Source organism: Tenrec ecaudatus, chromosome 4, assembly GCF_050624435.1.
Source record: "Tenrec ecaudatus isolate mTenEca1 chromosome 4, mTenEca1.hap1, whole genome shotgun sequence".
Taxonomy (NCBI): domain Eukaryota; kingdom Metazoa; phylum Chordata; class Mammalia; order Afrosoricida; family Tenrecidae; genus Tenrec; species Tenrec ecaudatus.
In genome coordinates, this window is record NC_134533.1 from 18,720,960 (window position 1) to 18,747,725 (window position 26,766).

Below are 26,766 nucleotides of genomic sequence, written 5' to 3' on the forward strand. Positions count from 1 at the left end.
CCTCTGAGCATGAATGAAAGGTGTGAAGAGCCTTGCTATCATGCGTGACACATTGGGAAGTGGATTGTTGCAGATGCAGGATGGTTAAAATATAGCTCACTAGCATCTCATCTCCCTCGTGATTCAGTTAAATTTGTCCTAGGTTTGATATTTTCTTCTTTCCTTTCGATTGAGACCTTTATCTATTTTACATGGTCTTTGCTGTTAGTTTTGTAACATGATGTTCTGCATATGGAATTCAGGACAGAGATGGTAACTGGATGAATTGCTCCTCGGGGGTGTGGCAGGAAAGTTTGAAGGAAATGGGGAGCTAATGATGGTGAGTACGAGAGTGAATAGCGTGCTTTAAACTGATAGCGGTGATGGTTGGACAGCCCATCCTGATGTAATTGAACGATTGATTTGCATTATCTATGGATTATATGCAAATAAAATTATTTTAACAAGCAAGTCATTAAAACCCACAACGGCAGTACTACCTATCCCTGTGAATCAGTAGGAATTCGATGATAGTGAGTGAGAGTAATAACCTTCTCTACCCATTCCTGTCTAAAACACAGCACTAAAGGATATCTGTTGCAGTCCACTCCAGTTGCTCTACAGAGGTGTCCTGCTGCACTTTATTTCCTTCCTTAAACTGATGGTGATGCTAATTGCATTATTTTAGGAAAAGGAGGAGGAGTGGAGAAAAAACCGAGAACGGCATACTGAAAACAAGCTTTATTCTCATTACATAGCTATTCAGGTACAAGATCTTATCATGTGACAACTAGGCCATTGGTTCCTAACATTTCAATATCCTATGTTTGCATTATTCTGTCTCTAGATACAAAGGAGCTACTATGGGAGCTGAACTTTAATCACCTCATCCCTTAGTGATGTTACTCTGTTTAATGAAAGGCCAAGAGTGCCACAAGGCCTCAAGAGTGCCTGGGTCAACTTGTACAGGGAGACCTTGCTAAGGAACCGATCCCTGGTGGCTCTTCATGTATGACCTCCAGCACGCAAACCACCATTCAAGGACTCAAACATCATTTGTACTTCATATATAGGACTGAAAACCTACCATTAATTAGCTCTCATTGCCAAGGAAATAAAGTCATATCACTAGAAACATATGTAGATTTTCCACTAGAGGTGAGAAGAAAATATGTATCTCATGTTTACATAATTAACTTGTAAAGATCCAAAATTTGTATTTTAAAATAACCCATTTCAATTAAAGTTTTGGACTAAGTTTTGTGTATAATTAATTAACACTTGTATAATATTTAAACCAAGGTTTGTTTCCAGACTGTGTAATATGTTTGGGGATCATACATAGGCTGTCTAATATGATACAGAAATAGAAGAATAGAAAAAGCCGAAGATTGCCTCTAAGTGAAAAAGACTTCAGATTTGTTTAAGAGCAGTTATTTATAACAATGATCAAAACTTGTGATGGATTATAAAAATACTACAACATCATTGTCAAGGTTTGAATCATCTAAAAAATAAGTGTTGTAAAATTCAAGCTCTATGCCTATACTTGTAATCCCATCGGAAGGAAGTTGTCTTCTTTATGTTAATGAATCAGTGCTAGTGCGGCATGTATTTTGAGTCCATCTCTTGTGAGTTAGTTAGATTATTGTGCCAACCTGGCCGATAAACACATGTGGTGTTAGTTGAAGGATGGAGGGATAAACGGCTCAGTGAGCCTTTCCTTTCTAGCTCTCGGATCTCTTGCTTTCTGGTGGTCAGACCAGGGTCCAGCTGCCTTAGCCAGTTCCCTGCTTCAACTGGCAAGGCTCATTTCCTGTGAGACATCCCTGAGGAGAAGCTGCATGCACCTACCCTGATGCAGCCCTTGGTGCTTGAGTAGCCTTGTGGAGACCCCTGCCAGTATTGAGATGCTTACAAATTCACTGATCCGGCTTTCCTCCTGCAGTCAGCGTCATCATGTATGTTTTGTGAGATGGAGGAGGACTTTTTGGATTGGTGTCAGACATATGGGTTAATGTTGGACTTGTGGGTTCGGGCAGCAGTGGTTTGGGATGTTTCTTGATGAACATTTAGCCTTTATATAAAACTCTCTTATACATATGAGTTCCTGTGGATTTGTTTCTCTAAAGTACCCAGTCTAATACACTCTTGCAAGGTATAAAATAGTAAGATTAACCTAGCAGATATTGGGGATAATATTCAAGGTATAAAATAGTAAGATTAATCTTACTATTTTATAACTTACAAGAGTATGTGTATATATATATCCAAGGAATCAAGATGTAACAATAGAAGAGATAAAGAATTTCTCTTGGACTCAACAGAGAAAACTTTCCCTAGAGCCCAAACTCTGAATTTTAATGTTCTGCCTTTAATTTGTGATAAAATAAGGGTCTGTTTGTTTAAATAACTCACTTGAACAAACTCTCCAATAGGTGTACTGAATACCTAATATATTAAATTGATGTTGCTTCATTATCTACAGTCTAGCCAACTCATGTGTTACAGACTTAAATAAAGGCTCCCTAACAAATTGCCTAAATGTTCAGAGGCTTCCAATGAAAAACGTGTTTACCATATTAATCAACTTCACCTTAAAACCAATTTTACTCATATTTACCCTACACCATCACCATTCATCCAGTTGTAAAACACAAAATGTAAAATTATTTCTTAATCCACACTGATTTCTCATTCGATTACAAATTTCCCATATAACTCATTGTACGACTTATGTTAAAGGGTGCTCTTATTTCTGCTCTCAATCATCTGTAATCTCCTTGATATTACCAGCTCATCCTCTTTGAACAAAGCAATTGAAAGCTGTGTCAGGAAGAAACATGTCAGGGAAAATGAATGCAACAAAGAAATGAGATGGAATTCTTAACAGAGGGCCAGCAAGCACACTGTGAAATTTCAAACCAAATTCACTGCCATTGAATCAATGATGGCTTATCATGACCCCCTGTGGGTTTCCAAGATTGTAACTGTGACTCTCTATGGGAGTAGAAAGCCCTGCCTCAGGGGTGGTGGTGGGGGGTGCGTAGGCAGCATCACCAAGTCCTGAGTTTTTGGGGGGAACTGATCATTTTATTCACTAAAATTAAAACCTTACAATGGCTGACAATTCACTTAGTGGTATGTTGTTAGGTGCCATCAGTGTGTGTGTGGAATATATAATCTTTTGTTACTTTTATGTGTCACTGGTTGACCTGATGGCATAATGGTTATACAATGTGTTGTTAAGCCTGATCTGCAGTTCTATGTGTTTACAAAACAATCAACAGTGTATATAAATTCCATTCTCTCCAAATCATATCTAGCATTTGATGTTTGCTGGGTTGTGTGTGTGTGTGTGTGTGTGTGTGTGTGAATTTGTTATTATGGGCGTAAGGAAACATCTTATTGTAATTTTAATATTGATCTCCCAGATGGCTAAAAATCATGAGCATTTTTCATGTGATTCTTAGTCCCGTTTTACTTCATTTGTAGTTACCTGCCTGTTCATGTTTTAGTCCACTTCTTAATTGGGTCATTTGCTAATCTCTTATTGAACTATTGGGGAGCTCTGTACATTTGGTAATTAGACTCTAGTTCACTGTGTCATTAGCAAAATGAAAACATTTTTCCAAATTTATAGGATCTCATTTAACGCTTCTGATGAAGTTATTTGATGTGCATAATGGTTTATTTTCAACATGTCCGAATCATCTATTTTGTCTTCCACTACCTGTTTTTCTTTTATGATATTTGCTAGTGTGTCTATGCCCTACAATACAACTCTGAAAGTTGTGGCGATTTTCCTATAGATGATCATAGAAACTCTGGGAGTTACATCTAGAGATTTAATTCATTTTGAGTACATGTTTGTGCATGGGGAGAGATGCGGGTCTGTTTTCATTCGTCTACATATGAAGATAAAATTTATTTAACGCCATTTATTGAAAAGGTTATCCTCATCTCATTTTATAGTTTTGGTCTTGACAGAGATGTTTTCCCTGTTTGTGGGCTCTCTTATTCCTCTCTTGGTGAATTCTTTCAATGCACACCAGTGTTTTAACTTCAGTATATCCCACCTGTCAATTTGTGCCTTGTTTGTATTTGTCTCATTCCCTATTTCTGATAGCCTATGTATTTGCTGTCCTAAAGTTTTCAGGTTGTCCCAACTCCCTCACTGATGGCCCTATTAGTTTGGTGTTCTACCTCAAGGTCTGTGATCCCCCTTGAATTTATCTTTTGCATGGAGAAACATAAGGGCATTGCTTCATTTTTCTGCAGGTAGATCTCCATTTCTTCCATTACCACTTGTTAAAGAGGGCATCTGCTTCCCATTTAATATTTTCTGGGCCCTTATCAAAGATCAGGTATCTGTATGCTGAAGATTTTATTTGAGTTTTTAGTTATTTTCCATTGGTCTGATAATCTGTCATTATACCAATACCATGCGATTTGACCACTGGGTTTGTATAGTATATGTTATAGTTAAGGAAAGCAAGCACTCCCACTGCGTCCTTCTTCTTGAGGAGTTCTCTGCTAAGTCAGGGATTCTTCCTTCTCCTTATGAAGCTGGGAATCAGTTTTTCCAATTCTTTGAAGAAAGATGATGATATTTGAATTGAGATAGCAGTAAACTTATATATTGCTATGGACAGAACTGACATCTTTACTGATTCAAAAACAGGATATCCTTCCATTTGTTGAGGTCATTCTTGGTTTCTTGTAATAATGTTCTGTAGTTTTCCTCATATAGATCTTTTATTCAGGAATATCCCTAAATATTTGAATTGGTGTTTGGCTATTGTGAAGGGCATCACCTTTTTGATCTCCTCTTTTGTGGTTTTATCTGATGTGCACAGCTGTCTGATAGATCTTTGGTTGTGATCTTGTTTCCTCCCACTCTGCTATATTCCTCTATGCTTCCAGTGCTCTCCTATGGAGCTTTTGGGATTTTTCATATATAAAATCACATCATATGCAAGTAATGATAGTTTCACCTCTTTCTTCCCATGGAGAATACCTTTGATGTCTTTTCTTTGCCTTACACTTTTAACTAAGACCTCCAGTCTGATGTAAAATAAGAGTGGGGACAAGGGGCATCCTTGTCGGGTCCCCTTTTTCAGTGGGGTTATTTTCATCTTTTCTCCATTGACTACAATATTGACAGTTGGTTTTTCATATATGGCTGGCATTATATTGAGGAATTTTCCTCCATTCCTAACTTCTTCAGTGTCTTAAACAGGAATTGGTGTTGGATGTTATCAAATGCTTTATCCGCATCTATCTTTATTATCAAGTGGTTCTTATAATTTTTCATGTCAATGTGGTGAATAATACTAGTGATCTTTTGCATGTTAAACCATCCCTGTATACCTGGTATGAATTCCATTTTGTCACGGTGAATGTTTTTTATATAATTTTGTATTCTTTGGCCAGTATTTTGTTAAAGATTTTTGCATTGATATTCATTAGATACATTGGTCTGTAGTTCTCGATTCTTGTGGGATCCTTATCAGTTTAGGTATCAGAGTTGTACTAGCTTAATAGAAAGAGTGCGGGAGCATGCTGTCTTTCTTTATGTTCAGGAAGAGTTTGTGTAGGATTGATGTCAGTTCAACCCTGAATGCTTGGTTAATTGTCCTGTGAAGCCATCTGTCCAGGAGATTTTTTCTTGGTAATCCTTTGATAAACTTATCTATTTCTTCTATTGCTATGAATCTGTTGAGATTCTTGACATCCATCTGAGATAGTCTAGGCAGGGATTGTTCTTCCAAGAATTTGTGCATGTCTTCCAAGTTGTTGAATTCATTCAAATACAGGCCTTTATAGTACTGTGTACTTATCCTTTTGATTTCATTAGGGTCCATTGTAATGACCACTGTTTCATCCCTCAACCTTGCTATTGAAATTTGTTCCTTCCTCTCTTTGGTTAAGTTTGCCAGTACTCTGTCTATACTGTTAATCCTTTCCAAGAACCAAGTTTTAGCAACATAATTTTTTTCCCATAGTTGTCTTGTTTCTTGGATCTCAACCCTGATTTTTATTATTTATTTTCTTTTGCTATTAGTAGGATTGTTCTGTTCACTCTGCTTTAATTGCTGTCAGTTTTGTGTAAGCATATTAATCATAAGGTTCCCTTCCTTTTCCATATGTACATGAATTGCTATCAAACTTCCTGTGATAACTGCCTTTGCTGTCTCACAATGGTTTTAGTATGTCATATTCTCAATCTTAATGGTTTGTAGTAACTCCTGAATTCATTTCCGATCTGGGCCAGTACCACTCATTTTTCAATAGAGAATTATTCATACATCAAAATTTTTTCTTTTTTCTTAATGGTCCTTTTTTGAAGAATTTACAGCCTTATAGCATAGTGGTGGGAGAGATATGTCTTTATGATGTCTATGTGTTTGAATTTAGACAGATTCTATGTATGTCCCAGCACGAAGTCTATCTTTGAGTATGTGTCACGTGGACTTGAAAAGGATTTGGGGTGTTTTTTTTTTTGCCGTGGAGTGGAGAGCTCTGAAAATATATACCAATCAAGTTCGTCTAATCATAATGTTTAGATGTGAAGCTTTCTCATTAAGATTATTTCCCTGTGAACTATCTTTCTCAGAGAGTGGTGTATTAAAGTCACCTACTATAATAGTTGTGCCTGTAATTTCAATTTTCACTCTCTGGAGTGTTTAATTGACAAATTTTGGGTGTCTCTAATTGAATGCATATTTATTATGCTCATTGGTTCTTGTTCTACTGTTCCCTTGAGCATTATATTGTGCCCCTCCTTATCTTCTGTCATGGTTTGCATCTTGAGATAAATTCTGTCCTAGATTAGGGTTGCAACCCTTGCTTATTTTGAATTGCCATTAATTTGGTACATTTTCCTCCATCCTTTGACTCCCAGCCTATTTTTTCCTATAATCTTGGATATGTCTCCTATAGTCACAGATTGACAAGTTTGGATGCCAAACTGGTCTGCTAGACTCTGCCTTTTAATGATTTAGTTCAGTCCATTGACATTCAGGGTTATTACATTTATTTGTGGACTCTGTGAAAACTTTTTGTACTTTGTTTTGTGTTGGGTGTTTTTCTACTTCCCTTTTTAACCAGTGTGTTGTGCATGTGTGTGTATGACTCATTCTTGTTTTATATCCACCTTTAAGTCAATTCTATCTTTGGGGCTGTTTTCTATTTATTGCCCTCTGGGTGTGGTTGTTCTAGGTGGTGGTCTCTTATTTGTGCTCAGTGGGTGCTGTTCTTCTGCCCATACTGTGTCGACAAGAACCTTTTGTTGGGCTGGGTTTCTTTAATGTATTGTTTGAGTTTTTCCTTGTCTGGGAAGACTCTTATCTCTCCATTTATCTTGATAGATAATTTGACTGGATCAAATATTTTTGTGTTTGTGTCATTTTTGAATTTTTGGAATTTGTTCCTCCATTCTCTCCTCTTCTTCATAGTGTCCACGGAAATGCCTGAGTATATTCTTATTTGGGTAACTTTAAAGGTGACTGCTTATTTTTCCTAACTGCTCTCACAATTTTCTCCTTTTCTTCAAAGTCAGATAGTTTAACTATCATATGCCTTGGCGATAACTTCTTGGAATCCAGTCTAGCTGGTGCTCTTTTATGGCTTCCAATAGTTGCCTGGTGTTCAGTCATTAAGCTGGGGAAGTTTTCCTCTACGAATTCCCTGACTATTTTTGCTGTTGACTTCTTGGTTGTGTCTTATTCAGGTAGTCTAATTTTTCGAATGTTGTTCCTCTTCATAGCATCAGAGGTGGCTCACAAGTTTTGAAAGCTTCTCTGATTATCTTATTTAACTGCCTCTCCAGTTTTTGAAGTTTGCTTAGTTATCCTCTTGGTTGGTGGTGTGATTCTCTTCCTCCTCAATTCTGTTGGTGAAGTTTGTGAATATCCTCCTGGATTTGGATATCTCATTCTTTCTTTGTTTTGTTTTGTTTTTAAACAATTTATTAGGGGCTCATACAACTCTTATCACAGTCCATACATATACATACATCAATTGTATAAAGCACATCTGTACATTCTTTGCCCTAATCATTTTCTTTTTTTTCTCCTCTTTTCTTTTTTTACATTTTATTAGGGATTCATACAACTCTTATCACAATCCATACATATACATACATCAATTGTATAAAGCACATCCATACATTCCCTGCCCCAATCATTCTCAAAGCATTTGCTCTCCACTTAAGCCCTTTGCATCAGGTCCTCTTTTTTTTTCACTCCATCCCCACTCCCCCCTCCCTCATGTGCCCTTGGTAATTTATACATCGTTATTTTGTCATATCTTTCCCTATCCGGAGTCTTCCTTCCCCCCTTCTCTGCCGTCCCTCTCCCAGGGAGGAGGTCACATGTGGGTCCTTGTAATCAGTTCCCCCTTTCCAACCCACTCGCCCTCCACTCTCTCAGCATCGCCCCTCATACCCTTGGTCCTGAAGGTATCATCCACTCTAGATTGCCTGTACCTCCAGCCCTCATATGTACCAGTGTACAACCTCTGCCCTATCCAGCCCTGCAAGGTAGAATTTGGATCATGGTAGTTGGGGGGAGGAAGCATCCAGGATCTGGGGGAAAGCTGTCTTCTTCATCGGTACTACCTCACACCCTAATTGACCCATCTCCTCTCTTGAACCCCTCTGTGAGGGGATCTCTATTGGCCGACACGTGGGCCTTGGGTCTCCACTCTGCACTTCCCCCTTCATTCAATATGGTATATATATATATATATATATATATATATATATATATATATATATACACATATATACATATACACACACACATATATATACATATACACACATATCTCTCTCTTTTTTTTTTTCATGATGCCTTATACCTGGTCCCTTTGGCACCTCGTGATCGCACTGGCCAGTGTGCTTCTTCCATGTGGGCTTTTTTGCTTCTGGATATCTCATTCTTTAGGTCTTGTATTTCCCTTTGGTGCATGGCCATAATCTCCTCTATCATTTCATCCTTTTTCTGTATTGTTGCTTATATATCCTGTATGACTCCAAGCAGCATTTTGATGATTTCTTTCTGTGGCAGATAAATGTCTGCTTCTTTGATGCATGTTGTTAGGTTCAGGACTTCTGAATTGCCTTTTGTTTCTTTTTGTTGTTGTTGTAGTTGTTGTTGTTGAGGTCATTGGAGTTGATTGCTGTTTGCATTGAGTTGTTTTAGAGCTGTCCATTGCAATTTTCCAGAGAGTCAGAGAGTACTGGACTCTCTCTTTGGAAGATTTGTGAGAATGTTTCTTTAAACACTCTGCAGCTAATAACACTGTGGGATCAGACTACTGCTTTATGTTCTTATGGTTTTACTCCTTCTCTAGCCAACCAATATTCTGTTATTTGAAGAGCCAGTCAATGGTTTTGTCAGGAGAAGCTGGTTGGGTGCTTGTGGACCTGGGAGAAAGGCACAGAACTGGATGATCTCACAGGAAGCCATGGTAGTGTGACTCACGGCAGCTTGGGTCATCACAGAGGGGCTTCTGGGGTGCCTGATGCAATGGGAGTTCCACAGAAACAGGTGGGTGTGTCCCCTTTGGTGTGTAGCACCTCAGATTGTGGGTGGAACTTCTTCAGTCACCTAGAGCACCACGCACATCAGCCAGAGGTTCCCATAGCACTCTGGAACACTGCAGATGTTAGTGGAGCTGCCTTAGGCTGTGTTAGGCACTATGGCAGGTGGGAGGAAGTTCCCTTGGCCACGTGGGCCCATAGAAGTAGAGCAGTGGGTTCTCCACCACATGGAGCACTGTGAAAAGTGGGCAGAGGTTACCTCAGCCAAGCAAAGCAGCACAAAGGGTGGGTGGGATTTTCCCTAGCACCTTGAGGGTAAGCAGGAGTTCCTCTGTGGCAGAAGATGGGCAAGATTTCCCCAGCCACTTGTTATGCTGCAGAGGGCAGAGCTCCCCCAGCTGGGTGGGGGTTGGTCTAGGTGAAGGGGAGTGTCCTGGAGTCCAGTAGGTGAGTGTGAGAGGAAAGAGAAGAAAAAAAAAACCAAACCTGAGCCCCCTGAGACTGTGGGGGGGGAAATAGAGAAGAAAAAGAAACAAATGTAAAGATATCGCTGAGCCATAATCACCTGACTGTGGGGAAGGAGGGGTTCGAAAACTGCCCATAAGTGGCAGCAAGCTGTGGCTATGTTGAATTAAAGCCTTTGGGCTGACCAAAGGACCTGGCTCTGCCCAAACTGTGTCTGGTCTAAGGTTAACCATTAGCCGGCCTCCAAAGTGTTATGCGAAAAACCCACAGCTTCTCAAAACTTAGTGCATCTAGGCATACTTATCTTTATGATGCTCCTCCTGTGACCTGGCACTAATGAATTTCCTTATCAATTGCTCTCCTGTACTGATTTCTGCAAGTCCCTCTGGTATGTGTATCTCGGTCACCATCATGCTGGAAGTCCTAACAAAAAACAAAAGTAATGGAAAGTTTACCAATGCCTTGTAAATGCCTTTCAAATTTTAGCCTAGAGAAACGTGACATTCTATGGACTCATAAAGGGAAGTAATTAATAGGAAGCAGGCAATATTGTTGAAAAATTGACATTTAATTTTACAATATAGCATTACATATTGTTTTTGTGATTAAGCACTATGCTTCAATGAAGTTCAATTTATAACAATGAAAATACATCCTGCATATCAGATATTTACATTATGATTCATAACAGTAACAAAATTAGTTATGAAGTAGCAATTACATAATTTTATGATTGGGCTACCAAAAATGAACTATGTTACTTCTGCCCAAATTGAAGGGGGTACCAAAAATGAAGAACAGATAACCTATGCCCACTTTCCAAAGTGCTTCATGTGGTGGGGGAGCCACTGGCCTACCTCTGTGGTCCCTCATGGCCAAGGGAACTTCCTGTCACCTGCCATAGTGCCTAACATGGCCTAAGGTAGCACCACTAACCCTCTGCAGGGTCATAGCATTTGGAAGGTTGCCTTAGAACATTTCCCTGTTTTGCCTAAGAATGTTTGTAGGATATTGATATTCTTAAAGAGAATGTTGGAGATGACATGAATTTAATGAAACTTAAAGTTTTCAGCACCTTTATTTCTCTGGCCTCTTCCATGTCTCTGATCTATAATCAATTTCAAACACTTTATCTTAACATTCATATCACCCTATTGCACTTCATCCATTTCTAGCTTACCTTGCAATGTCAGCAAATATTTATGGGTCCAAAACAATGGGGATTTCATCTACGGCACTTTACAATTTAGTAATTTATTTTCTGGTATACGAATACCTTTCACCAAATGAAAACCAAACTTAATACTATTGAGACAATCCCAACACAGAGTGATCAATATACAGAGTAGAATTGCCCTTTCAGGGTTCTGCGGTCGTCAATTTTATAGGTGCAGAAAGTCTCAAATTTCTCCCTCAGAGAAGCTGGCATGTTTGGACAGCTGACCTGGTGATTAGGACCGCAAGGTGTAAGCAACCAGGGCTACTTAGAACACCTTTAAGAGCCGTGTCTTAAATTTAATTCACAAAACTTTATGTTTATAGATTTATAACATTTGTAACTAAGATATTTTTAAATCATCTAAATTTCCATTTTAAATATATAATCATGTTTCTGCTTCAATCTGTATTTAAAAGATTATTTTATTTTTAAATGAAAACTGTCAAATTTGTGTGAACTTATTGATAAAAAGGCTCTGGATTGATTCCTACTCAAAATCAAAGACATATGTTAATATACAAATATTTGGAAAATCTAATTTTATATTTAATACAACAACATGAAGATGAAAAACAATTATAAATCATTTAAAATATATACTTTTGTACTCATAACATAGTTGACTAAAAACTAAATTTCTGGAATTTAAAACATCAATGGAAAGCATGGTCAAGAAATAAAAATATGTGTTTCATTGGACAAATCTTCTGCAAAAGATTTCTTTTAATGAGTAAAAAGCAAAGATGTCACTTTGAGGAATAAGGTGCCCCTGACTCAAGTAACCGTATTCTCAATCACTTCTAATACATGTGGAAGTTAAACAATGAACAGTGCAAACATAAGAAAGACTGAGGCCATTGAAATATGATGACGTTGTAGGAAGTTTAATACACTTCTTATACCCAGCAGAATGAACAAATCTATTTTGAAAGAATATAACCAGAATCATCCTTAGAATTGAGGTTGAGCAGAGTTCATATCATGTATTTAGGGCATGGACTCAGTAGAGACCAATCTCTGGAGAAAGACATCATGCTCTGGAAAGCAGAGTGTGAGGGAAAAAGAGGAGACTCGCCGAGTTCTTTGAGGGTGCCCAAACTACTGTTTACAGAGGTATGAAATCGAAGAGCACAGAATTCATTGGGGGAAGTGATAACCTCAAAATCCATCTCTGCCCAGGGGTGTATGCTGACTCATAGTGTCCCCTGTGCGTTTCTGAAACTGTAACTGTTTATGGGAGTAGCAAACTAGTCTTTCCCCTCTGGAGCTGTTTGTGATGTTGACATACCCACCATGCAGCGCAATGCGTAACTATTATGTCACCAGGGCTCCTTCAGAGAAGGATAAGACAGAGACATTTGCGGATGTGTAGAGAGCTCAATGGAGAATATGTAGAAATAAGTGGTTTCCCATTTTGATATTTTTGATGAACACATTTTATGTGATTTTTTAGCAATATTTTGAGTTACTTGTATACTTACCTTTTCCTTTAGTGAGGTAAATAACTATGAATTGTTGTAATGTAAGGCGTTACAATGATAATTGTCCCAATATGAGAATTTTCCCCTGTTGTGTGATGCTCAGTAAAGTCTAATACTAATAGATGATAGATAGATGCATAGATAAATACTCACTGCCATTGAATTGATTCCAACTCATTGCAACCTTGTATGGAGTTGATTTTCCTTCACCCTTGTGAAGGGAGAAGAGTTCAATCAGATGCTCTACACTATTTTTTCAATTCCTAAGAAATGGTGGTCAGTTCAAACCTACCCAGAGATATCTGAATTCATTACATTGTTGTCCAGAAATATTAGCCATAAGGAAAGAAATCAAAATCCAAAAACTATGGAGCTCAGTCCTACTCTGACACTAATGTGTTTGCCGTGAATCAGAGTGGACTCAAGGATAACTTGTTCTCTTTTTGTTTTTAGGATCTAGGCACAACAACTGGTCCCTCCAGGTGCGGAGGAAAGGGAATTATGAAAATCAGACACACAGACATCATTAGTCCAATGGAGTAATGGAATATAGTAATGTCAATGTCCATATTCCTGATAACTCCATCTAAATAAAATGGTTTTGTTAAAAGCTAGTAAAATTAATATACAGGAGACAAAATAAATTCAGATATTATACAACAGGAATATTGTTCAGAAGAAACAGAGAACAAGTAAGCCGAATCCCATGGTGTTAGTGGTGACTTGAAAGAAGACCATCCATGTAATTCTGGAACATCCCGGTTTCAGGGAACCTTAAATAAAGAAAAGCAATTTGGAATGAGGAAAAAATTATCAGACTTTGGTGAAGGTTGAAGTAGCTGAAATTTGCCGGGTTGGGTATTATTGAATTGGAATGTATCTGTAAAATAAAGCTCTTTATAGCTACAATCGGTCCCTTTTCAAGTTTAGGCTGAATTTTAGACCAGGCAAAGCTAATGTAAATCTCCACAGCTGTTAAGAGACTGATGAGAGAGCTACAAATGGAATGATTCCCAGATGTCTCCACCTGCGAAGAGTGTGGGGTTCTAAAACAGTCAGGGCATAGGGTTATTGGTGAATGTTCAGCCTGAAGATGACAGAAGGGAAGACTGTTTTAGATCTTTATTCACTGTCTTCATTTCTTGCTGTAACAGAAAAACCACAGATGGGTAATTAAATTTTAAATACCTGGAATTTATTTTTTCACAGTTAAAATGTCTAGTTTTTTGACAACACCATAATTTATATGCATCCATTATTCTTTATTGTTTGTTATGAATTGCCCAACTTTCCCGTGCATATGAGGCAAGTGAAACTTCATGATGTGGATCAGGTGAACCCTGGTCCACAGGATTATATGCTTGCCCTTCACTTTGTGAAGTCTTGCACACCCGTGTATGCAGGGTAACGATAACTCAAAAGTGCAAGCTGATTATAGAAAGACCGTAATAGGACAAGATTAGTTAACATGCAGTTCGCAAGATTCAAAAAACAACCAAAGTGCTAGATATATGATACGTGGAACATATCTCCTTGATTAATGTCTTAGTATTGTAACATCAATTTGTTTAGCATTGACCCAAAAGGGGCTGTTGGTGTTTTGTATGATGTGTCAGTAGTTGCTCCAGCAAGTGAAAATCACATGGATGTGTAGAAAACATATAAAATTTAGTAAATGAATTTTATTATTCCTAGAGGTAAAGTCACAGTATACAAATACATACATAATACAAAGCATAACTAATACACACATAGATATGTATTACTTAAAGTCTCCTTCTAAAGACCTATATAATATATAAAAGAGGAGCCAGGATGTTTCTTGGAGGACTAAGGTACTCCTGAATGAAGCCATGGTATTTCCCATTACTTGCATGCACATGAAAGTTGCATATTGAATAAGGAAGGATATTGAACAAGAATATTGAATAATTCAGAAATAATGGGCTGATATAAGGACAACCTGCTTCCATCTGTACCAAAACATGGTACATTTCCTTAAAAAAAGTTATTTCTGATGATGTTTCTGTCTCATTATTGAGGTTGTTTGTGTATGTGCTTTAGCTTTGTCAGATAGTGTTTTCCAGGAAATAAAGGAAAATGCACACTTGCTGTATTGATGCTGGTGCATCTCCAGATTTGTGGCACAAATGTCTGTGGAGACGAGTCCAAAATCAGAGTAGAAAAGAGTGTGGTTTTTGTAGCAAATCTATCTGCATGCTTGTCTGAGAAGCCATCATGTTTACCAGGTGACAGACTTTTATTAGATTTAATTCTATACTAAACCAAAGCAGACATTGAACATTTTTCCTTTTGAATGACAGTGGTAGTTGGTTGAGATTTCTCTTTTGTAATTATACTCTTCATTTATGTGTCTGAGATTAAAAAAATGACAAGAAGGTATTTGTTTAAAAGAACAAAAATTTGAAAGAAAACCAGTATTTGTCCCCAAAGATTTTCACTGTATAAACATGAAAAATTAGAGTGATTAAGATGCTACAACAGCCTAAAATATACAAATAATCCCGAAGTTAGAAAAACCAATAAACAAACAAACACAAATTCTCTTTCATAGAGTCTGTTCTTACTCATTGCAACCCTACAGGGAAGGGTAGAAGTATCCCCATGGGATTCCGACATTGAAAGTCTTTAAGGGAGCAAGCAGAAAACCTCATCTTTCCCCAAAGGAGCATCTGCTTTGTTTGCACCATCAACTTTGCATTAAAAGACCAACTTATAACATAATATGCTATCAGAGTTCCTCTTGAAATTGGCAAAGGACAGGAAAATAAACTTGTGTTAGTCTGCGTTACCTAGAGAAAGAAATCCAGGGACACTCAAATGGGTATAAGAAAGAGCTTTAAACACAGTAGCAATTGAATATTGAGAATACATCCTAGCTCAGTCCAGATCAAGTCCATAGGTCCAATATTAGCCCATATGCCAGTCTAGAAATTCTTCTTCAGACTCATGGAACACATGCAATGACTGCGAATGCAGGAATGTCACAGGGCAGTGGGAAGAAAGTCTTGTGCATTTAGTGGCAGTTGGATTATCCAAAAGCTGGCAGTGGTCTCCACGTGGCTCTTTCAGCTCCAGGGCTTTAAAGTAGCTCCATGCATCTTCTCCACAGGAATGTCTCACAGGAAGTGAGTGTGTGTCCCACCTCTAGTGAGCTATTTTCTCCTTAGTGTCTCCAAATGAGGTCATCAAGCTCTGACCTGATTGACAGGCTAAACTCCACACCTTCAGTTTTAAATTTAAAACTGACAACAGATTAAGTAACTACAACAGATCACCAATTGTCATTTAAAACTTTCACACAACTCTTTAGCCATATATAATTTTCAAACAAAAAATAATAAAATTTTATCTGTACCTAAGAAGATAAAATTAAAATGATATATTTAAATATGTGCCAAAGCCTCATTTAAACAGAACATTCTATAATTGAACAAAATGGAAATAGCCTCTGCCTATGTGAGCACCTGCACTATCATTCTACGTCTATATCCACCAGGTATGAAACTTTGTAAGCCAGCAACTTCATGCCTTTATCCGCCCAATTTTTGGTATGCAATTTCTATACAGCCACCTATTTCAACCTAGGGCTCTGAGGAGACAATCATGTTTTTTTGAAGTGAAGAATCTTCATTCCAGTTGGAAACTTGTGAATCCTCATTCATAAGCAAAGTCAAATCAGGACAGGCTGTCCAGGAAATCGGCAGCAATATTCACTAGTTCAAAAGCTCAAAACGCTTCTCTTCATCTGGTTGGATTCTGGTCAACTCAGTGTGGGCTGCCTCACTTAGCCTCACCAGGGTGCCCATTGGCTGCCCTGCCTTTTGACCATGAGCCCCATCACAAATTCTCAACAAGATTATCCCCATTGGGCTAGGTCATGAACTTCAAACCAGTCAATCCACTCTCATCTTTTCCTCTAGTTCTGGTAAACCAGGTCGACGGGTGTCAGTGGCCACATTCAACCCATCTCTTTGTTGATGCATTTCTCTCACTCCACTCAAAAAGTGGATCCAGGTGGTCACCTAGCAAGCATTTCAGCTTGCCCACAGACTCCCTTTAAGAGTTCAGTCCTGCAGCAGAGTTTCTTCAGGACTCCATATTTTTTTCCAGCTCCTGACAAATACCTCTAGTTCAAGATTTAAAGAGCCAAACAGTCCCTTTTTCTTCAATCTGTCAACAACCCTTATGCAAGTCTCTCTCTTGGAATGCAAATGTTCTGAGTACTCCAAATCACTGGGTGAGGCTTATCTTTTCAGAGCCTTCCTTGCAGTCAAATTTTTAATGGATGAAGAGTTTGGGTTTACAAAATCTCTATTTTCATACTTTCCCATAATTCCTATCAATCATTATATCAACAACAATAAGAAGATGAAATCAATATAAACACACTAGAATCAGATCCTAAACTCAATTCTTAAAATAGTCAAGGTTAATCCTTATCGAATTTATCTTAATCCTTCATTGACATATTCTATTGATTAAAAATATGGGATTAGGCCTCTGACAGTGTCAAGTCAGAGGCAAGCTTTCTGTTAGCCATTTTGACCTTCTGTCAGCCATTTTGACTTAGCAGCTTGGGGAAATTCAGGGGCCAATTTTGTTCCCTGAGCTCAAAATATACATTAATCACATTCATTTTCAACATTTCTAACAGGTATAACCCAAAGCAAAAACCAAACTAAATCATCAAAACTTTAACTTCCAATATTCTTTCCAGAAAGCAACCCAGTAAACTGCATGGCCATATCTGACCTCTGGCTAACCAAAGAAGAAAAACTACCATGAGGCAGAGGTCAAACAAACATCCACTCTCCATCTTTGTATTCTGTTTCTCTAGTACAGCACGCCCAAGGTACCATAATGTGTTAATCAGGGTAGAGTAGAGAAACAAACCCAGAGACACTCTTATGTGTATAAGAAAGAGCTTTATATACAAGAGTAATTTAATATTGAAAAAGCATCCCAGCTCAGTCCAAATCAAGTCCATAAATCTAATATTAGCCCATATGTCTGAGAGCAACCTATAAATTCCTCGTAAGAATCATGTAACAGGTGCAATGACACAGAATGCGGGTCAATCATAGGACAGTGGGTGGAAAGCATTGTGGATCCAATTGCAGTGGAAGTATATAAGGGCTGGTAAGTGTCCCCATGTGGCTCCTTCAGCTCCAGGACCCTACTGTAGCTCAATGTATACTCTCAAGAGGATCATCTCTCAGGGAGTGTCTGTGTGCCCCCTGACTACTGAGCTATTTATCTTCTTAGCACCTCCAAATAACATCACCAAGCTGTGAGCTAATTGACTGACTAAACTCCAGCCCGTCACTCGTAAGTCTCAAACTGACAATAGATTATGTAACCACCACAGTATTGTTTTCTTTTTCTTTTATCCTAACCTAACCCTAACCCTAACCCTAACCCTAACCCTAACCCTAACTCTAACCCTAAGTATTGTTTTCTTATACATAAACTGTCCATGCATCAGAGACAACACAGTAACAAATAACAAAAATGTAAATTAATGGCAAAAGTATCTTTTAGTCTATTATATTAAATGTAGAATATTCATTTAATTCAGGAAATTAATTAATTCAGTTAGACTTTAGCACTCCACACTTGTGGTAGTTACAAAAATCTAGTATCACCTTGAGACTACTGGGAGTGAGGGGATGGAGATTAGCCTGTGAATCAGGTCACAGCTTGATGACTTCATCTGGAGGTGTGATGGAGATAAATATCTCACTGGAGGCCAGAAACACTCTCTCAGCTTTATCTTCCTGCAGGCACACTACATGGAGCTATACTGCTGGAGCTAGAAACCTGGAGCTGGAGGAGCCATGGAGAGACCCACACCAGCTCTGACATACTTCCATCACCACTTGATCCACAAGATTTTCCATCAACTGGCTTGGGATCCTCCTGCATTTGGTAATCTTGCATGTGTTGTGTGAGTGTGAAAAGGAATTTATAGACTGGTAAGGAGCATATGGAATAATATCAGACTTACAGACTTGATCTGGACATTGATGTTGCCCAGACCCACTCTCTCTGTGAGACATTCCTGCAGACAAACCACATGACACTATGCTGATGGAGTTGGAGGAGTCACATGGAGACCCACACCAGAGAGCTGAGCTGCCTCCACCACCACTGGATTCACAAAATTTTCCATCCACTGGGCTGTGATCTTCTGAATTCAGTGTCAGCGCATGTACTCTGTGAGTCAGAAGGGGAATTTACAGAATGGAATAGGACCTGTGGGGTAGTATCAGACTTATGGACTTGATCTGGACTGAGCTGTGATGTTTTCTCAATATACAATTGCTCTTTTATATAATGTTGTTTTTTAAATCCATGTGAGTGTCTATGAGTTTCTTTCTGTAGTCCACCAGGACTAACACAACCCTTTTAAACATTCTCTACTAATGAATATGGTGGAGCTCTCAGGTAAGGATTGAGTGACAAATAGAAATGTCCTCAATCCATAGTAGGTGTTGTAAAAGAAAAAGACAGGTTAGCTCTTCTGGTATACATTAACAGTCTCCAAATCCCTATAAAGGGTGCCTGTGACTCACAATTAATTCATTGGCAATGGGTTTGGTTTTCGTTTTATTAACACAATGTTTTGGAATGATATTTAAAAGCTAAGACAAAAAAACTCACTGCTATCAGTAATTCTGCCCAACAGTGAACACATACAGAATTTATGATGCTTTACACAAACAGATGGGCCCATCTTTTTCTCACTAAGCTGCTGACCTTGCAGGTGGCACGGTAAACATTACTGAGCAATCCCACCAGGGTTCCTTATAATATGAAGTGTCTATAAAATATAAAATAAAAATCTATCCTACCATGATTTGTCTTGCTGGCATGTATTTCTTCCTTCTGTAATGGTATGAAATTATCCATGTTCTTTGAAGAAGTAAATAAGAAAATGTGTAATAATTTTCTCCAGGAACTTACAATATGTTTCCATCATCATGTGGTCGCTTATTTATAACCAACAACAAATTTTGGGAAGGAATGTGCATTTAATTTAAAATTTTAATTGCTATTCTTCATGTAAATATACAGTAAATGTAAGGAAAACTATCTGTGCTTCTTACTGTCATTACTCTGGATTAAAAGAGAGTACAATTATCTACTGTACAGTGCTTGCAAGTGATACTTGTATATTTTCAAGTTTATTATAACAATATTTCATATTAAATACAAAGTTTGCATCGATTCTTAATGACCCTCTGGAAGGCATTCTTTACCTCTTTGTTCCTTAAGCTGTATATGAATGGGTTAAGCATGGGGATGAACAAAGTATAAAACACAGAGGCTATTTTTTCATTATCAGAAGAGTGAGCAGATTCAGGCTGCAGGTACATATACAGCACAGACCCATAGAACACAACCACCACCGTGAGGTGAGACCCACATGTGGAGAAAGCCTTCTTCCTGCCCTCGGCAGAGTGCATTCGAAATATGGCTATCAGAATCAGCAGGTAGGTCATGAGAATGAACATGAGGGTGGAAATCACATTAAATCCTGAAAATATGATGATCGTGATTTCAATTTCGCGGGCATTTGAGCAGAGCAAAGGTATAAAGGCAGCATCGTCACAATAGAAATGACTGACCACATTGTTGCCACAAAAGGTCGAGGCAAAAACCTTACTGGTGATGAACACCGACTGAAAAGTACTGGCGAAGTATGGAATGCCCACGAGCACATGGCAAAGTCTCTGAGACATGATGACATTGTAGAGCAGAGGGTTACAGATGGCCACAAAACGGTCATAAGCCATGGAGGCCAGGACGTAAAGCACACAAATAATATACAAAATGAAGAAAGCCATCTGTACTGCACATGCATAATAGGATATGATATATTGATTGGAAGCTAAACATGCTAACACCTTGGGATAAATAGCAGTAGCATTTCCAAGATCAATCAGGGCCAAGTTTCTGATAAAGAAATACATAGGCGTGTGTAGGCGGGAGTCCACCTTGGTCAAGATGATCATGCCCAGATTGCCCGTCAGTGTAATCATGTAGATGATGAGAAGCAGGCCAAAGAGTGGGAACTGCAGCTCAGGTCGCTTTGTGATTCTCATTAAAATGAATTCAGTCAGTATGGATATATTCTGTTGACCCATTTAGTCTAGGAAGAAAGGGGAAGGTTGACATTAGCTTGTGCATGGTATTTACTAAACAAATTATATTAATTGTATACCAACCAAAGACATTTTGTTTATCCTCGAGAATAAAAAAAATAATCTGCACATTTAAGCTAAAGTAGAAGTGTAAAAGATTTTACTACCTCTAACTGGAGGATGGATAGAAAACTCAGTAAACCCAGTATGACATTAATTCAGCAACTTTGGAATATACATTTATCACACTAAAATACACCTAAACCTCACCTACCAATGTGCTTAGGTTTAAAACAAAGTCATTAAGCAAAAATGGAATTATACAGGAGTGAAGAGTGACCACATGAAGTTACAAAATGGAAGTGGAGCACATCGTTGCATTATTGCCACACTGCATCATTAATAATTTCATTTGATGATTGCCAAATCAAATCACTACATGACTGCCAGACCATGGAGAATCCAGCCTCAGATAAGTGGACACATTAGGGTAAAAACCACAGCCAGTGTTAATCTGACCTAGGGTTCTAGTATGTGTTACTTTCAGGTGTAATTCTTGGAGAGTAAGATTTTTATTATTATAAATGAGAAACACCAAATGAGGAATTATAAGCAGTCCCCAGTTATAAAGTTTGATTTACAGACATATTGGTTTGCCTCGTCAGCAGGTCTTGGAACTAATTTGATCTGCTTCTGTCATCACGGAAAAGGCTAAAGAGGAAGAGATAGTCCCCACAATTGCCCTCCAAGTTCCCTACCCACTTTTTTTTTCCAATTTGCAAGATTAATCTCAGTAACCACATGGGGAAAAAAATGACAGGTCAGAGTTCTAGAATGGTAGCTGAGGAAGAGTTGAGCGATCCCTTAGAGTACTGAAATATAACACTGGAATATTGCCAGGATTTGAGAGAACTGCACACATTCAAAGAATGGGATCAGCCAGAGACTTTGAGGTGGACACTGCTGTATTCGAGCTACTACTAACCACAAGGTCAGCTACTAACCACAAGGTCAGCAGCTCAAAGCCACGAGCGTCTTAAAGGGAGAATTACAATCTCAGAAAGTCACAGAATCACTTCTACCCTCCCCTGCAGGGTCACTGTTCATCAGAATAGTGGCAATGCCACTGCATAGGGGGTTTTGTTGTTCTTCTGTTGTATTTAGTGAGGCCATGACAGAACTGGGAAAAACAAGTTTGAAGTTCTGCTTTCAAACAACTGATACAAGCCTGAGTCAATTCTGATGCTCCTTTTTTTAAATATTTGCTATTTAAAAATTCATTTTATTGGGGGGGGGCATACAATTCTTATCACAATCCATTGTCTCAAGCACATTTGTACATGTGTTACCACCATGGTTTTCAAAGAATTTTCATTCTGCTTGAGCCCTTGCTATCAGCTCCTCATCACAGAATGGTCTTGGGGAGAAGATAGGCTAGTGAAGGTGCAATAGCAATGATAAAACATATAGCTTTCCTCTGTTTTTTAATGCTTCCTCCCCTCCACTATCATGACCCTAATTCTGCCTAACAAATCTGGCTAGACCAGAGAATTAACATGGGTACAGATGAGAGCTGGAAACACAGGGAATGTGGAACAGATAAACTCCTCAGGCCCAATATTGAGAGTAGCCGTACCAGGAGGGGAAGGGGGAGGGGAGAGAGAAAGGAGGAAGCAGTCACAGTGACCTACCTATAATCACCTCCTAGGGGGATGGGCAAAAGGCAAGAGGGTAAAGGGAGACATCGAATAAGGGAAGACATGAAAAATAATAATAATTTTTAAATTGCCAAGGGTTCAATTCTGAATCTTAGTGACCTTACTGAACTGGGTAGCAGGGTTTCCAGAAGATTACTGCAATGGTAAATCTTTACAGAAAAAATCTGTCTCAGCCTTCTCTCATGGAACATCTAATGGACCTGAACTGTGGCACCCTTTCAGTCAGCAATCCCAAGTCAATGGATATACCAGTGTGCATTGAATCAACTCCTATTCACAATGACTTCATAACAACCATCTACATTTGCTGAACATACAGTCCTTCAATCAAAAAAAAAACTCTGAGTCTTTTCTTTCAGCAAATCCCAAATCCATGGTCATTGAGTCAATTCCAACTCACAGTGATGCTACAGGACAGAGTAGAATTACTCTTTGTGGGTTTCCCGGTCTGCAACTTTCTCAAGAACAAATCACATGTCTCATCCTGTTTTCCTGTGGGGCAGCTGGAGTGTTCTAACTGGTAGACTTTAAGGCTAGTAGTTCAATGTTTACCTCACTCTTGCCACACGAGTTCCTTACACCAAAGTCAAGCTACATTAGAACCATATTTTCCTGCTCTAACTGACCTACAAGTGCTGAAAGATATTATTAGTGTTAGGAATGTAGCAATCATAATTAAGGTCATTATTTAGGAACTGTCTATTGATAACTGAGGAGTGGATAAATGTTTCTACATAGATAATATACAGTATTTTTTATAACACACCATCAGTTGTTTTGTTTTTTTGTTTGTGTTTTGAATACTCAGAATATGGTTTTAGATATCGCGTGTGGTTTCGGTATTTTTATTTTGTTTACATTTTTCTTCTTGAATTACAGTGCTTTTATTTATCTTGATTGTTTCACAAAGGTATTTAATCCTGGTCCTCCTGGAGGTCAGCTTAAATTCACTTTTGTTTGGCAGTTTTCAGAAGGATGCCACCTACATGTCTATATTTTTATTCTCACAACCCAACACATTAGGCAATACAGCATTCTTTTACAAGTCAATAAACTAAGCTCCAGAAACACGGAGAGGTTTAGATACATAGATCCGTACAGCAGGGGCCAGCTAAGTCCAGAACCTTGAGTTTTCTTTAGTCTTGCTTAGGACATTCAAATGGGGCTTCAAAATATACATTCAAAAGGAATATTATACTTCAAAGAGAATATCACACTCTCTTTTAACAAATTTTCCCATGATATATTCCCCAAATCATTTGGACACAATGCAAGTATCATACCATTCAGTAGTTCAGTCATATCAATCAGTGTTCCACCATCTCTAACTACTTCACTCCCTCCCCTACTGTTACTCCAGGGACCCTATTCTACTTATTATTTCTATAGATTCACCCATCCTGGGTTTCCTATGCCCAACTCTATAGAAAAACAACAAACAGAAAGCAAAGAAGGTTACCCCAAATAACAAAATACGACCAAGATAAGTTCCAAATTGAAGGAAAGAGAAAGTATTAAAAAGCAATTTAACCTAAAATGTATCAAAAGAGAGATCCAATGACTAGGTTTTAACCATTCAGTCAAATTTATCATTTTAATCTATGATAATCATCTCTCCAACACTCTTTCTGATAACCAGGTTACTCCCACCCCTGAATTACGGTGAGAGGGTAATTATGGTCAGAGTCTTATTCCATGTGTAGATCTTGCAAATTTGGGGTTTCCAAGGTGATCCATAGGCACTGTTACCGATTTTGAAACCAGATTTTCACCATTTAAACTCTAATGCCATTCCCTCCTTTGGATTTGGACAACATATCAGTTACAGACCTTACATCATGGCGGTTCGTGTTCCACCTCCATGTGGGATTAGTTGATGTCTCACTTACACAGCTGCTTGCTTGCAACCAAGCATAAAAGACAACAGATTCTATTCTTTCTGATAGCTCACTACCATCTGATTTCACCACACTTTGGCATAGTGAGTCCAATCTAATTTCACCACACTTTGTGTGGCACCAATATCTTCAGTGTTTTCCTGTGTAAACAAGTCTCAAGCTAGGCAATGTCATAACAACTAATTGTTCTTACATTGGAGCTAGGATTATGTGTGAGCCTAGAATTTGATATTTTCTAAGAAAGAGGTAAAAATAATGTGAAGCTCACAAAATTTAAAGGTTAGGGTTTCTAATTTGTACTGATCTCTTAAAAGACCTTAGATAAGCAATGTGCTGCCATCCTGATATACCATTGTAAAAATTATAAATTAAGATATTTTTTAAGACTGCTCTGTCACTTTCCAGTCTGCCTTAAGTTCTATTGTACCTTTTGTATGTTTAGGCTATTTGTAAGCATTTGGGGACACAGCTAAGAAGAAATTATAATTATAGGTGTTTTTATATTTAGCAGGTATATTTAGATCGTTGAAAATCAATATGTATATCTCTAAGTTGTAGTATCCGTTTGGTAAATAAATCACTTCCAGGACAACTCTAACACCACTACCGAGTAGTTCTTGATGGATCTTAAAATTAATTAATATATATGTCATGTTTATGGATTTTATGTCATTTGTGACTTTTCAACATGTGAAGATTTTAAATGTTTTATTCCATTTTCTATTTAAGATATTTAGTTATAGCTTGGTTTGCATTTATAACTCTATTTTAAAAGAAAGCAGTATCATTTTTATATGTTTCCAAATGTAAACCTGGGTTCATGTCTCCTAAATTATATGGGTATGTGAAAATTTGGAGTACTTACTTAAATGTACTTTAAAACTTTCAGTATAAAATTAAGTTGATGTTGGAAGCAAGGTGGTATTTTTAAATGTTTGTTAATATATTAGATCACAGGAGGTACAATTGTCTATTTCTATAATTACACAATGCTGAAATTAAAGAGAATGCTACTATGCCCTGAAAATATATCAATGTTAGCTGTCACTCTATTGTATCTAGTTTTACATGGAAAATTAAAAAAAATCAAAGTTGAAGTTGTCTGATTGGAGGTAGTGTGGCTCCTGTAACCTCATTCCCATGAATTATCATGACAACTGCTCACATTTTCTGGGTCCCTCCAGGAAAACAAGGACTCCACAAGCATCAATAATTTTTTTAAATGGTGAACACTTTTATTTCAATTATTAGAATGATTGTGTAGTTTTTTTATTCTAAAAATTGTTTGGATTCATTGGTTTTCAAATACTTAACCATCCTAATATTTAACTTAAAAGCATTAAGACATTATCACACAATATCATTAATATCACGTGCAAATAAAGTTCTATCGAAAGCCATTCAACAATGGTTGACCCAAAACATTGACAATGAACTTCCAGAATTCAAATAGGTTTCAGAAGAAAACCTGGGATGAGGGATATCTTTGTTGACACCAGATGGATCTTGGCTCAAGGTGGAGAATACCAGAAAGATGTTTACATGTGTTTCAGTGGCTATGCTAAAGCATTTGACTAGGTAGAGTGTAATAATCTATGGATAATCTTGGGAAGAATGGGAATTCCAGAATACTTCATTGTGCTGATACATGTACAAAGAGTCAGTTGTTGAGAGAGAACAGGTGTATACTGAATGATTTAACACCAGGAAAGTATACATTAAAGTTATGTCCTTTCACATATCCTATTCAGTCTTTATGTTAAACTGAGAAGTTGTACTATATGAAGAAGCAAGTAGCATGAGGATTAGTCATCAACAACTTGTGATATGTAGGTAACACTACTTGCTGAAGGCAAGGAGGACCTGAACCATTACCACTTACTAATGAAGATCAAAGGAGCTTTAGTGGTGTAGTGTTTACCCCTTGGGCTGCTAAACCACAAGGTCGGTAGTCCAAAATTGTTTGACAAAGATGGTTTTCTGCTCCCTTAAAGAGTTACACAGAGGCAGTCCTACAGGGTCACTATGAGTTGCAATCAACTTGATGATAATGTCCTATAGGGTCACTATCAATTGGAATCAACTTGATGGTAATGAGTTTGGTGGTTTTTAAATTTTTTTTCATTTTTGTAACAAGAATCTACAGTCAACCTTCTCCCTGGGGTATGGACATCAGAAAGGTGGGTGAATGGAGATGTAGGACAGTGTAAAATATGACAAAATAATAATTTATGAATTATGAAGGGTTCATGAAGGAGGGGGGAATGGGGAGGGAGGGAGGGTGA

At 38.0% G+C, this 26,766-nt stretch overlaps 1 protein-coding gene across 1 annotated transcript; it reads right to left on the reverse strand.

Moving 5' to 3' along the window:
• Nucleotides 1-19,926: 19,926 nt before the first annotated feature.
• LOC142446402 (olfactory receptor 8K5-like) lies at nucleotides 19,927-20,871 on the reverse strand. Its single transcript, XM_075548151.1, has one exon. The coding sequence runs from the start codon at nucleotides 20,866-20,868 to the stop codon at nucleotides 19,927-19,929; it is 942 nt and encodes a 313-aa protein (XP_075404266.1). The 5' UTR covers nucleotides 20,869-20,871.
• Nucleotides 20,872-26,766: the final 5,895 nt, after the last annotated feature.